Source organism: Oncorhynchus nerka, linkage group LG20 (genome assembly GCF_034236695.1).
Source record: "Oncorhynchus nerka isolate Pitt River linkage group LG20, Oner_Uvic_2.0, whole genome shotgun sequence".
Classification (NCBI taxonomy): Eukaryota; Metazoa; Chordata; class Actinopteri; order Salmoniformes; family Salmonidae; genus Oncorhynchus; species Oncorhynchus nerka.
In genome coordinates, this window is record NC_088415.1 from 48,374,586 (window position 1) to 48,389,193 (window position 14,608).

At 43.1% G+C, this 14,608-nt stretch overlaps 1 protein-coding gene across 4 annotated transcripts in view; it reads right to left on the bottom strand.

Moving 5' to 3' along the window:
* The window catches only part of LOC115102581 (tyrosine-protein phosphatase non-receptor type 11-like), a 92,532-nt gene that overhangs the window by 30,052 nt on the left and 47,872 nt on the right, over positions 1-14,608 (bottom strand). The window contains exons 3-10 of one of the 4 annotated variants that reach the window (XM_029622680.2): positions 13,634-13,828; positions 12,918-13,110; positions 11,531-11,647; positions 11,190-11,303; positions 8,913-9,009; positions 8,728-8,822; positions 3,807-3,962; positions 2,539-2,670 (exon numbers count right to left, since the gene is read on the bottom strand). In XM_029622680.2, the coding sequence (XP_029478540.1) occupies positions 2,539-2,670; positions 3,807-3,962; positions 8,728-8,822; positions 8,913-9,009; positions 11,190-11,303; positions 11,531-11,647; positions 12,918-13,110; positions 13,634-13,828 (1,099 nt within the window). Of the gene's footprint in view, positions 1-2,538; positions 2,671-3,806; positions 3,963-8,727; positions 8,823-8,912; positions 9,010-11,189; positions 11,304-11,530; positions 11,651-12,917; positions 13,111-13,633; positions 13,829-14,608 lie in introns of all 4 variants that reach the window. The other 3 variants (XM_029622678.2, XM_029622682.2, XM_029622681.2) reach the window with 3 other exon arrangements.

Sequence of the window (14,608 nt, forward strand, 5' to 3'; positions counted from 1 at the left end):
GTTTTTTTGGTGCCTCAAGAATATCAGAAACCAAATGTGATTTGGGGTGTTTCTTGAGTGTGTCCTTGCCACCACCAAGACACACCCATCTGTCAGAACTTCGCCTGCAGCTGTCCCCCCCCCCCCCCCCACTCAATAACCACAATCAAACCACGGCAGCTGGAGTTCAATAACTACAGGCAGATGTATGAATTTATGTAGATATTCTAAACAAAGTGTTTTGATACCTTTCAAATATAGTTACAGATCCATGCAGAATAAACAACCCTTTAAACAATACAATATAAGCAGTGTTTTGCAAATACAGTTTAACAAAATACACCTTTCATTGTCATTCCAAGCCGATACAGATACTGTGCCTATCTGCATTTTGTCTGGTGGTAATGGGGCTACCTTGGCTAACATGCCAGAGTGCCTTTCTGTGTGGTGTCCCGTATACAACAGGAGTTCCTTGATCCTGGTGCAGAATACATAGAGTTTCTCCCTCCCCATACTGACTGATACCAGTCAACCCAATAATAAAAAAAGACAATGCAAGTAAAGGTTGTCTAGTAAAAAATGTATGCAGAGTGCCAGGTCCATTTAGAGACATCAGTCTTCATCACGTCATCTTGCAAGTCTCCATGTGCTGGCTCCATACATGTTTCTGTGAACACATACAGAGTCACTGTTCTATTACCAATGGGCAGTTTGTCAGATATCACCTATCCTAACACACATCTACCATGTTGAAGTTTGAACAGGTCATACTAAACCTACCTAATTCTTGTCTCCCCATCGACGACCATTGGTGCCCCATTGATGGGCATCGCAGCATTGATGAGCTCCTGACCCCTCAAAGATACTGGTCGGTCAAACATACAGAGTACTGATTAGATTATCAATGGTGGTTATGATTAGCTGTATTCACCTTTCTATTTCACCTCAGATATCATGATATGTGAAGTGAAATGGAATGGTAAACTCAGCGATCAGGGTGGTTCCACAAGGCTGAAGTTATGAAGGCGAATTGGGACAAAGCTCGAACATGTTTTGACCTCTGACCAGGTAAAATGTCACCAACCTGATTCAAGTGTCCTCCCTGTTCCGTTTTATAGGAATGCTCACAGTGAGGGGATGTCTGTGTGATGCTGAGGGTCCCCTAGCTGGTCTTCTCTATGTTGCATGTTCTGCTGCAAACTGGACATCTCTCAAACAACTGCAGCAGGCAATCCTCATAAACAACGTCCTGTATCTTATGAGGTGGTGTTGACTGGGAGGGCCTGTGACAGGGTGAAACAATAGACAGCCAAGTGGTAAATTGCATTTTGTTATAAAGGACAACGCTTTTTGATAATGCACATAACAAAAATGACTGTACTATTTTTTATCTGCTTGGCTGGGTAATTAACCTACTAGTTTATCAAACGGTATGTTTTAATAAAACTTTCCACATAACACATTGTTGATGAAGCTGTCTGTGTCATCAGGGCAGTACCTTGGGTCAATTTAGTTATAGATTGTCACTAGTTAACACAGCCACAAAGTCATAAACCCTGCCTATTTTTACAATTTCTCTTAACCTAACCACACTGCGAACCTCAAAATCTACGCGTTTAGCAGATGTTATTGCTGGTGTAGAGAAATGCATGCGTTTCTAACGCCAACCAACAGTACAGAAATATCTAACAATTTCACAACACACATCTAAATTAAAGAAATAGAATTAAGAATATATATATCTGGACGAGCAATGTCAACTACCTTATGCCTAACCTTACATTAAACTAATTTTTGTTTTTAACCATTGTTATTCTAGTCCATTTGGACTTTGTGGCTGCGGTAACTAGTGGAACCCCTAATTCTATGCTTTATAGATGTAGACTGACTTGTAAGCTAACATTAGCTAGCTAGCCTTCCTCACCAACATTATCAAATGATAACGTGACATAACCAACAGTATCCAGACAATACACAGTAAACTAGTATGAGCTACGACCTAACTATGTTGTAATGAGGTAATTAGCTAGCTACTCTAACGTTAGCGAAAACTTTTGCTATAGCCTGCCTCGCTTCATCACAAGATAGCTACATAACATAATTTAAAATCGTTAGCTAAATTATAGCAGAGAGGTCATTATATTCCAGTGTCTCTGGTTATACTTACAATACTAGGGTCCTTCAGCAGGGCACGCAAACCATATAACGTTGGCTGTGGAGACATGGTCAATCCGTACATGGCTTTTCAGTCAGCCGTCCTTTGAACGCGTTGGGACAATGAAACACGGCCCCCCCCCAGTCAATGAAGGGAGGCGAAGTGGGTGCAGGGGCGATTTGCACGTTGAGCTTTGCAAAGTTACTCAAATGTTACGGTGGTCACTGAGAAATGGCCTATGTAGTACCTGTTAATTATATATTAATTTATACAACCAGAAATAAATCTCCCCCCCATCACAAGTGGCCTTAGTTTAGGTGTAATTTACTGTGCTATACCAAATGGTACCAATTTTATAAAGATCCTTCTTAAATGTATGTGGTCACCACAGGGGGCTGTCTTACCCTGTCCAAACGCGTCACCTCCAATTCCCTTAGGATGTAGTCCTGAGCCGGACACTCCTCCACGTTCTTCACACTCACTTTCCCAAACTCCTTAGTGGCGTTGAGGTCGGGCCAGTAACGCACACACTTGTTCTGTCGAGGGAAAAGTGGAGCATTACACAATCTAGAAGGCCCTGCTTTTTTCCAAGCACTTTTACGACCAGTTTAGCTGTCATACTATCCTGGTCATCCCGGAGATTGGCTGACAACAGCTGTTTTGGATTGGAGGAGGGGGGAGCCAAACAATGTATTGCTAGCCTCCTGAAGTTCAGTTCTGATAAGCATCTATCTGTCCATACATGCACCCCATCCACTGATGTACTTCTAAACAGAGATGGTGTCAGTGGGAGGCTTTAATCCTCATCTAAACAGAGATGGTGTCAGTGGGAGACTTTCATCCTCATCTAAACAGAGATGGTGTCAGTGGGAGACGTTCATCCTCATCTAAACAGAGATGGTGTCAGTGGGAGACTTTCATCCTCATCTAAACAGAGATGGTGTCAGTGGGAGACTTTAATCCTCATCTAAACAGAGATGGTGTCAGTGGGAGACTTTCATCCTCATCTAAACAGAGATGGTGTCAGTGGGAGACTTTCATCCTCATCTAAACAGAGATGGTGTCAGTGGGAGACTTTCATCCTCATCTAAACAGAGATGGTGTCAGTGGAGGCTTTCATCCTCATCTAAACAGAGATGGTGTCAGTGGGAGACTTTCATCCTCATCTAAACAGAGATGGTGTCAGTGGGAGACTTTAATCCTCATCTAAACAGAGATGGTGTCAGTGGGAGACTTCCATCCTCATCTAAACAGAGATGGTGTCAGTGGGAGACTTTAATCCTCATCTAAACAGAGATGGTGTCAGTGGGAGACTTTCATCCTCATCTAAACAGAGATGGTGTCAGTGGAGGCTTTCATCCTCATCTAAACAGAGAAGGTGTCAGTGGGAGGCTCTCGTCTAAACAGAGATGGTGTCAGTGGAGGCTTTCAACCTTACAAATAGTATTACACTACATGGACTCAATAGGAATGCCTGTCCTAATACATTTACTTATTTTTTCCCCTTCCTCTCATCTTTTATTCAAATTGTGAATGTCTAACATATCTTTATGTATTTGTTGAAAGAGCAAACTGGGATCCACACCATGGGGGAATGTATGTGGTTTCATAGATGATATCATTATCACCGGACCAGACTTTCTACCCAGTAATTCTACTTCTATGGCCTCACCCGTCCTCTCTCCATCTCCTTGGTGGTCATGACAATGACGTGTGTGTTTTCCTGGTAGACCATCTTCCAGAAGTCCACCACCGTGTTCTGAAGGCAGCCCTGGGTGGCGATGAACACCTTGCCCTCCTCCACGTGGCGGCCCTCTTCATGCATACTCTGGGCGAGAGAAACATACAGTACTTCATTCATTTCATGTCTTCATTCATGATGAACATTGGTAACCTGGTGGTGGTTCAGTCTGTTTGTGCTTTAATCAACTCCTCACTGTGTGTGTTAGTTCATTTTCATGCCAAACATAGAAGAGTTGTCTACGACAGCACATAGGCTACAGTATGAGAACAGGCCATTCACACCCTTTGCTATGACACTCCACATTGAGCTCAGGTGCATCCAATTTCCTTTGATCATCCTTGAGACGTCACTACAACTTGATTGGAGTCCACCTGTGGCCAATTCAATTGTTTGGACAGGATTAAAAAAGAAACACCCATCTCTATAAGGTTCCACAGTTGACAGTGCATGTCAGAGCAGACATTATGCCATGAAGTGCAAGGAACTCTCCGTAGAGCTCTGAGAGAATTGTGTTGAGGCATACAATACCAGTCAAAGGTTTGGACACACCTCCTCATTCAAGGGTTTTACTTTATTTGTACTATTTTCTACATTATAGAATAATACTGAAGACATCAAAGCTATGAAATAACACATGGAATCATGTAGTAACCAAAAAAAAGTGTTAAACAAAACCAAATGTATTTTATATTTGAGATTCTTCAAAGTTGCCACCCTTTGCCTTTGGCAGCCTTTGCACACTCTTGGCATTCTATCAATCAGCCTCACCTGGAATGTTTTTCAAATGGTCTTGAAAGAGTTCCCACATATGCTGAGCACTTGTTGGCTGCGTTTCCTTCACTCTGCGGTCCAAATCATCCCAAACCATCTCAGTGGAGTTGAGGTCGGGGATTGTGGAGGCCAGGTTATCTGATGTAGCACTCCAAATACTCTCATTCTTGGTAAAATAGCCCTTACACAGCCTGGAGGTGTGTTGGGTCATTGTCCTGTGGAAAAACAAATGATAGTCCCACTAAGCTCAACCCAGATGGGATGACGTGTCACTGCAGAATGATGTGGTTGCCATGCTGGTTAAGTGTGCCTTGACTTCTAAATAAAATCACAGACAGTGTCACCAGCAAAGCACCCCCACACCATCACACCTCCTCCATGCTTCACGGTGGGAACCACACATGCAGAGATCATCCGTTCACCTACTCTGCATCTCAAAGACACAGCGGTAGGAACCAAACATCTCAAATTTGGACTCATCAGACCAAAGGACAGATTTCCACCGGTCTAATGTACATTGCTCGTGTTTCTTGGCCCAAGCAAGTCTCTTCTTCATATTGGTGTTCTTTAGTAGTGGTTTCTTTGCAGCAATTTGACCATAAAGGCCTGATTAACACAGTCTCCTCTGAACAGTTGATTTTGAGATGTGTATGTTACTTGACCTCTGTGAAGCATTTATTTGGGCTGCAATTTCTGAGGCTGGTAACTCTGTGAACTTATCCTCTGCAGCAGAGGTAACTCTGGGTCTTCCTTTCCTGTGGCGGTCCTCATGAGAGACAGTTTCATCATAGCGCTGATTGTTTTTGCGACTCAACTTTGGAAAAAAAAAGTTATTGTAATGTTCCAGATTGACTGACCTTCATGTCTTAAAGTAACAGACTGTTGTTTTTCTTTGCTTATTTGAGCTGTTCTTGCCATAATATGGACTTGGTCTTTTACCAAATAGAGTGTATACCGCCCCTTCCTTGTCACAACACAACTGATTGGCTCAAATGCATTAAGTTAAGAAAATCCACAAATGAACTTTTAACAAGGCAACCTGTTCCTCGAAATGCATTCCAGGTGACTACCTCGTGAAGCTGGTTGAGAGAATGCAAAGCTGTCATCAAGGCAAAGGGTTGCTACTTTGAAGAATCTAAAATATATTTTGATTTGTTCAACACTTTGGTTACTACATGATTCCATGTGTTATTTCATAGTTTTGATGACTTCACTATTATTCTACAATGTAGAAAATAGTAAAAAATAAAGTAAACCCTGGAATGAGTAGGTGCGTCCAAACGTTTGACTGGTACTGTATATCTGGTGAAGTGTATAAAAAAATGGAAACTTTCCACACACCATACAAGACCACAGTGGTCTCCATCATTGGGAAACATTTGGTACTAGCAAGACTGCCAAGAGCTAGCCGTCTGAACAAACTGAGCAACCGGGCAAGAAGGTCCTTGGTCACGAGGTGACCAAAAACCCCATGACCACTGACAGACATACAGAGTTCTTTGGCTGAACATATAATTTATCTGGGAGAACATGCCAGACGGACAACAGTCTCTACAGCACTTCACCAATCAGGGATTGATGGGAGAGTGGCCAGACGGAAGCCACTCTTGCTAAAAAGGCACATGACAGCATGCCTGGAGTTTGCAAAAAGGCATGTGAAAGACAGAGCATAAGGCAAAAGATCCTGTGGTCTGATGAGACAAAAATGTAACTCTTTGGCCTGAATGGAAATAGCTATATTTGGAGAAAACCAGACATAGCTCATTACCCATCTAACACCAACCCTACCGTGAAGTATGGTGGTGCCTAGCATCATGCTATGGGAATATGGGGATGCTTTTCAGCAGCGGGAACTGGGAGACTGGTAAGTATAGAGGAAACAATGAATGGTGCCAAATACAGACAAATCCTTGATGAGAACCTGCTTCAGAGTGCAAACAGACTGGGGCTGTTACAACAGGACAATGACCCCTAGTCAAAGCAACGATGGAATGGCTTCAGAACAAGACAGTGAAAGTTCTTGAGGGGCCCAGCTAAAGCCCAGACTTGAATCCCATTGAAAATCTGTGGAAAGGCTTAAAGATTGTTGTTCACTGCCGCTCCCCATTCAATTTAACAGAGCTTGAGAAAATCTGTAAGGAAGAACATCCCTAAATCCAGATGTGCAAAGCTGAGAGACCTACCCAACACAACTCAAAGCTGGAACAGACCTACCCAACACAACTCAAAGCTGGAACAGACATACCCAAGACAACTCAAAGCTGGTACAGACCTACCCACGACAACTCAAAGATGGTACAGACCTACCCAAGACAACTCAAAGCTGGTACAGACCAATCCAAGACGACTCAAAGCTGATACAGACATACCCAATGACTCAAAGCTAATAGACCTACCCAAGACAACTCAAAGCTGATAGACCTACCCAAGACAACTCAACGTGGATACAGACCTAGCCATGATGACTCAAAGCTGATAGATCTACCCAAGACAACTCAAAGCTGGTACAGACCTACCCAAGACAACTCAAAGATGATAGACCTACCCAAGACAACTCAAAGCTGATAGACCTACCCAAGACAACTCAAAGCTGATAGACCTATCCAAGACAACTCAAAGCTGATACAGGCATACCCAAGACAACTTAAAGCTGATACAGACCTACCCAAGACAACTCAAAGCTGATAGACATACCCAAGACAACTCCAAGCTGGTACAGACCTACCCATGACAACTCAAAGCTGGTACAGACCGACCCATGATGACTCAAAGCTGGTACAGACCTATCCAAGACAACTCAAAGCTGATGCAGACATACCCAAGACAACTTAAAGCTGATACAGACCTACCCAAGACAACTCAAAGCTGATACAGACCTACCCAAGACAACTCAAAGCTGATAGACCTACTCAAGACAACTCAAAGCTGATAGACCTACCCAAGAACTCAAAGCTGATAGACCTACCCAAGACAACTCAAAGCTGATAGACCTAGCCAATAAACTCAAAGCTGATAGACCTACCCAAGACAACTCAAAGCTGATAGACCTACCCAAGACAACTCAAAGCTGATAGACCTACCCAAGACAACTCAAAGCTGATAGACCTACCCAAGACAACTAAAAGCTGACAGACCTACCCAAGATAACTCAAAGCTGATACAGACATACCCATGATGACTCAAAGCTAATAGACCTACCCAATACAACTCAAAGCTGATAGACCTACCCAAGACAACTCAAAGCTGGTACAGACATACCCATGATGACTCAAAGCTAATAGACCTATCCAAGACAACTCAAAGTGGATAGACCTACCCAAGACAACTCAAAGCTAATAGACCTATCCAAGACAACTCAAAGTGGATAGACCTACCCAAGACAACTCAAAGCTGATAGACCTACCCAAGACAACTCAAAGCTGTAATCACCACCAAATGTACTTCTACAAAGTATTGACTCAGAGGTGCAAATACTTATGTAAATTAGATATTTCTGTATTTCATTCAATACATTTGATTAAAAAAATATATTTTTAAAACTATTTTCACTTTGTCATTATGGGGTATTGTGGGTGAGAAAATAAAAATATTTAATCAATTTTGAATGCAGGCTGTAACACAACAAAATGTGCAATAAGTCAAGGGGTATGAATACTTTCTGAAAGCACTGTAAGTGTTAGGGGCAAATCAAATTCAAGGAAAATGTTCACTTTTCTACTCGGGCCAGCACCCTTGTCTTAGTGGACCAAGGCTGGACCTGCTCTCGCTTGGGGTCAAAGCCAGGTCACTGGTACTTTTCAGCTGTCATTTCCATAACAATAGCTAACTGTGAACTTTAACACCTTCTAACAAAGCAACTGTTTTGATTATACAGAGGTTGTTGATTCTGCTCTTCACAAGTCCTCACTGTCAGCCCTAGCTATTGAAACAATTTCCCAAGTATAACATAAGGGTGTATACACTAGTGTAACAGTCGAAAAGCAGAATTAGTCATGCATTGATGTCAATGGGAGATTAAGGGAAAATTTGATTAAAATGGAAGTTAGGATTCGCCCCTAAGTGCAATTATTCCACTCACACTTCCAGAACTCACTCTGATGTAGTTGGCGTTGATGTAGTCGGAGCCAGGCACATCTGTGTCTGCTTCCCTGATCTCCACCCGTGTGGTGTCAACTGGAACACAGATAGACCGGGATTCGGGTCATTGGTCACACACACAGGGAGGTTTTGGAGACAGGAGGTTCAGGTCGATATCTCACTCACAAGGGAGGATGTTCTTGTATCTGTTTTTACTCTTGTTCTCTGCTCTCTGCCCTTCTTTCCTGGGGTAGAGGAGCTTACACTCCTGCTGCTGTAGCACCTGGAAGAAGAGAGAAGAGAACAAGGTGAGAGAAAGTCAGACAGAGGCAGTATATGAAATGGCATTCCCTATTGGCAATCTAGTGCAATAATTTTGACCAAAGTCTAGGAAGTCATTTTGGAGTGAAGAGTCTAATCTGAGCCATAAAAAATCCCTTAGACCCAGGTATCCCAAATGGCACCATATGTGCCAAGATAGTGTGCTACCTTTGATCAGGGCCCATAAACAGACTATGACAGGAACCAGTGGTGACCATCTTAGAGTTAACAATAATGTGCTGTGTGTTGTCCTTCAGGAAATGCCTCATGAACATACTGGATTTACATCATCCAGACGAGCTTCAATGCCATACAACTCTCCTTCCATGGCCTCCAACTGCTCTTAAACGCTAGCAAAACTAAATGCATGCTCTTCAACCGATCGCTGCCCGCACCCACCCGCCCGTCCAGCATCACTACTCTGGATGGTTCTGACTTAGAATATGTGGACAACTACAAATACCTAGGTGTCTGGTTAGACTGTAAACTCTCCTTCCAGACTCACATTAAGCATCTCCACTCCAAAATTAAATCTAGAATCGGCTTCCTATTTCGCAACAAAGCATCCTTCACTTATGCTGCCAAACATACCCTCGTAAAACTGACTATCCTACCGATCCTTGACTTCGGCGATGTCGTTTACAAAATAGCCTCCAATAATCTACTCAGCAAATTGGATGCAGTCTATCACAGTAGACTGTGGGGCCACAGTGTCTCCTGACCCCTCCTGTCTCAGCCTCCAGTATTTATGCTGCAGTAGTTTATGTGTCGGGGGGCTAGGGTCAGTTTGTTATATCTGGAGTACTTCTCCTGTCCTATTCAGTGTCCTGTGTGAATTTAAGTGTGCTCTCTCTAATTCTCTCTTTCTCTCTCTCGGAGGACCTGAGCCCTAGGACCATGCCTCAGGACTACCTGACATGATGACTCCTTGCTGTCCCCAGTCCACCTGGCCGTGCTGCTGCTCCAGTTTCAACTGTTCTGCCTTATTATTATTCGACCATGCTGGTCATTTATGAACATTTGAACATCTTGGCCATGTTCTGTTATAATCTCCACCCGGCACAGCCAGAAGAGGACTGGCCACCCCACATAGCCTGGTTCCTCTCTAGGTTTCTTCCTAGGTTTTGGCCTTTCTAGGGAGTTTTTCCTAGCCACCGTGCTTCTACACCTGCATTGCTTGCTGTTTGGGGTTTTAGGCTGGGTTTCTGTACAGCACTTTGAGATATCAGCTGATGTACGAAGGGCTATATAAATAAATTTGATTTGATTGTGATTTGATTTGACAGTGTCATCCATTTTGTCACCAAAGCCCCATATACTACCCACCACTGCGACCTGTATGCTCTCGTTGGCTGGCCCTCGCTTCATATTCGTCGCCAGACCCACTGGCTTCAAGTCATCTATAAGTATTTGTTAGGTAAAGCCCCACCTTATCTCAGCTCACTGGTCACCATAGCAGAACCCACCCGTAGCACGAGCTCCAGCAGGTATATTTCACTGGTCACCCCCAAAGCCAACTCCTCCTTTGGCCGCCTTTCCTTCCAGTTTTGTGCTGCCAATGACTGGAACGAATTGCAAAAATCCCTGAAGCTGGATACTTATATCTGCCTCACTAACTTTAAGCATCACCTGTCATCAGTGATCATTGCACCTGTACATAACCCATCTGTAAATAGTTCACCCAACTACCTCATCCCCATATTATTATTATTTTTTTTGCTCCTTTGCACCCCAGTATGTATCTCTGCTTGCACATTAATCTTCTGCACATCTATCACTCCAGTGTTTAATTGCTAAATTGTAATTATTTCGCCACTATGGCCTATTTATTTCTTTACCTCCCTAATCTTAATAAATATGCACACACTGTATATAGACTTTTCTATTGTGTTATTGACTGTACGTTTGTTTATCCCATGTGTAACTCTGTTGTTTGTTTCGCACTGATTTACTTTATCTTGGCCAGGTCGCAGTTGTAGATGAGAACTTGTTCTCAACTAGTCTACATGGTTAAATAAAGGTGAAATACATTTTTTTATTTTTTTATTATCTTGATCTTGACTTTCATGTTTTGGAATATTAGGTGTGATTTACAATCATTTAAATACACTGGCGGTAATGATGATACCACCACTCTTGTACCTCAAACTCTTCCCAGAATCCCTGTTTGGGCTTCTCTGAGTTGTCTGCCACTTTGTTTAGTTCCTTCACCCTGTTCTCAATGTTGGCTGCATTTATCCTGGTGGCATTGAAGGGCTTCCGTTGGGAAAGGAAGAGCAAAACATTAACTCCATGGATGATTATATGATCCACCCTTCACATTAAATGATATTACTAATATAGAATTTGCAGCTCACCCATACTTGGAATGACACATAATTAATATACTTAACACATCTGGTTTTATCATAGTAGAACATAAAAATGGCAGTACAACATTGTTTCATGTGCGGCTGTCTGAATGCACTGGTTCAGTCTCTCACCTGTTTGAGGTGAACAACAATTCCACTCTTCTCCACCATGGGGTTCTTCTTGTAATGATCCACCAGGTCAGCCAGCGTGTCAAACCTCTCTCCTCCACCTACGTCATACTTCCCATCCTGCTAGAAACACACAAAAACGAATGTTGTTTGTTTGCCCTTCTAGCTGGACAGTTAGCTTGCCTACAAGCCTGCTATCCCGGCCTGCCATCCCTGCAATCTAGCCGGATAGACCCTAGCCTGCCTGCTAGCTTACTAGCCCTACAAGCATACTAGTCCTGGTCATGGCTAGAAGGGATGCAGCTAATGTCAAATTGATGTCAAAAGTTGCATGTTTGAGTCGCATCGGGAAGCATTTTGGCATGTTCATTAACCCTAACCCTCTTCCCTAACTTTAACCTAATTCTCCTAACCTGCTACGTTAATTATCCTAACATCTAAGATCCACCACCATATGGTGTTATTTTCTGCTCAAGCATTCTCATTTCGACACCAAACCCACCACTGGTGTGAGTGGCCAAATAGCTATTTTTTCATGTCATCCAACAAATATAAAACACCTGGGGTTTGCTAAAATGCATTGGCGCCGGTGCTTTGGTCAGATGACATGAAAATAGAGCTCTTTGGCCACTCACACCAGGGGTGGGTTTGGCCTTGAAATGAGAATGCATAAGTAGAAAAGAACCCCATACCTACTGTAAAATATGGTGGTGGATCTTTAATGTTATGTGGCAATTTCCATCCACTGGTCGTGGGGCTCTTGTTTAAGGTCAACGGCATCATGAACTTTACCCAGTACCAGAACATTTTAGCCAAAAACCTGGTTGACTCTGCCGGGAAGCTGAAGCCTGGCTGCAAGTGGATCTTCCAGCAAGACAATAACCCCAAGCACACATCAAAATAAACAAATACATTTTTAATTGGCCACAAAATAGATATTTTTTGCAATGGCCATCTCAGTCACCTGTGGTTTGAATTGAAGAGGGCAATCCATAAGAACAGACTAAGTATATCAAGGGTCTGGAAGGATTCTGTATGGAGGAATGGTCTAAAATACCTCCGAATGTGTTCAACTCATAAAACGTTTTAGGAAAAGGCTCAGTGCCGTTATCCTCACATTGTGAGGTTATTGAAAGGTATTGAAACAGAGGTGTCAATAATTTTGACCCCTACCTTTGAGAAAAAAAGTATTACTTGTTAAACAAAATCTATTTCTCTGAGCAATTGTATTAGTATACAATAGTAGAACTTCAAAAAATGTTGAGCATGCAATATAGCTCAGTAGTTGGATGACTTATTATATACACAGTTATATTTTTTGCTCATCTTTATCAAGGATGTCAATCATTTCAGACCCCACTGTACATGTAAAGGCCCTAGCTGGTTTTACCTGGTAGCGAATCATGACATGGGTGACCTTGGTCTTGCGGTCTACGTTCTCGTGCTTCTCCTCGTTGGTGAGGACAGAGAGCACAAAGTCACCTGGTTTGCTCTGGCTCTCCCGTACCAGGAAACTGCCAGGCTTGCCCTTGTCCATGAGCAGCTTCTCAGCGTCGCGCCCAGAGAGGTGCCCGTGGTACCACCTAGTGTAGATCGGTAGACAATTTATGACTATTATGTTTGAAAATACTAATACTATTAAAAAGCAATGAAGAATTGGGAAATGGAAATCACCCCAACGTTTACGTGTAATTGTTTACATAAGAAATTGAAAAATGTGGGTGTTTCTGAATGTGTGAGTTTGCACGTGATGGTGTTTACAAAGAAATCCGAATTGTGTGTGTTTGTGTGTTTTTCTGTGTGAGAGCTTGCACATGTAAATGTGTTGGAGGTTCCGGCAAGAGCGCTTAGCTGGTGTTTCATGGAGAAACCATCCTCAACAGGGATCACACTTTGTTTTTGGAGCTTGATACAAACTGATACACTGTGCGTTACAATGTGTAGAGACAGAAATGCCAGCATAGATATGTTTGAAGATTATAACAGGGTCTGTGTGTGTGTGGGTGAATTTTATTGTAAATGTTGTGTCTGTGGTTGTTTTCATTTGTGTGTGTGTGCAGCCATCTGTGTGCATGCATGTGCCTGTGCGTGCGTGTGTGTACGTACCTCTCGGAGGTTGGGTCCTTACAGTTGAGTGGGTACTTGAGCTCGATGACGTCTCCGTTCCTCTCTCTGAGAAGGTCGTGCTGCTCTGTGTAGTACTGCACCAGCTCTGCCAGCGTGGCAAACTTCTCCCCTCCATACAGGTCGTAGTAGTCCCCTGAATTCTGGATCTTAATGTGGGTGACCTCATTGTTCCGCCTGACACACACACACAGAGGAGAGTGGTTGGAGTCAGGGTTAGTCATAGTGCACATTGTTCAGATAGATCACCATATATTATGTAACAGGTGCACCATGCAGCATGTAGCAGAGGTTAGGTTAATAGGGTACCCCTGTTCTCTCTGTGTGTGCGATGTGAGTCCTGCTGAAAGGATCATGTATTCTAGCCACAGGTCGTGCTCAGAAACGCAGCAGTGTCTGTCATTTGTGTATGAAAAAAGTATGTGTGGGTATGGCACACACACAGAGAAAACCAGGACTTGCGTTTTAAATAGTAGGCATTTTGTGTATGTGGGAAGAAAATCCTGTTTTATAGTATGTGAAACTTCTGAAATGTTATATGCTTTAAATGCCAGGATGTCATACTCATTTCGCTTTTCATCGAGTAGACTTCATTGCACACTGCTGAGGAAAAGAATCGTCTTTGGAAACCGACGCCTGTTTGACAACAGCTGATAATGTCACTTCCTGACCTTAGTTCCTTTTTTATGTCTCTATTTTAGTTTGGTCAGGGCGTGAGTTGGGGTGGGCATTCTATGTTTTTGCTCTAGGTTTTGTATTTCTGTGTTTGGCCTGATATCAAGCGCACAGTGTCGCCAGTACGTGCTCATAGCCCGGTGCGCTATAGGCCAGCCCCCCAGTCAATGCGAGAGTGGTCATCCAGCCAGGGCGTGTTGTGCCAGCTCAGCGTGTTTGGTCTCCAGTACGCCGTTTCGTCCCAGGGTATCCTACGTCAGCGCTGCGTGCTGTGTCTCCGGG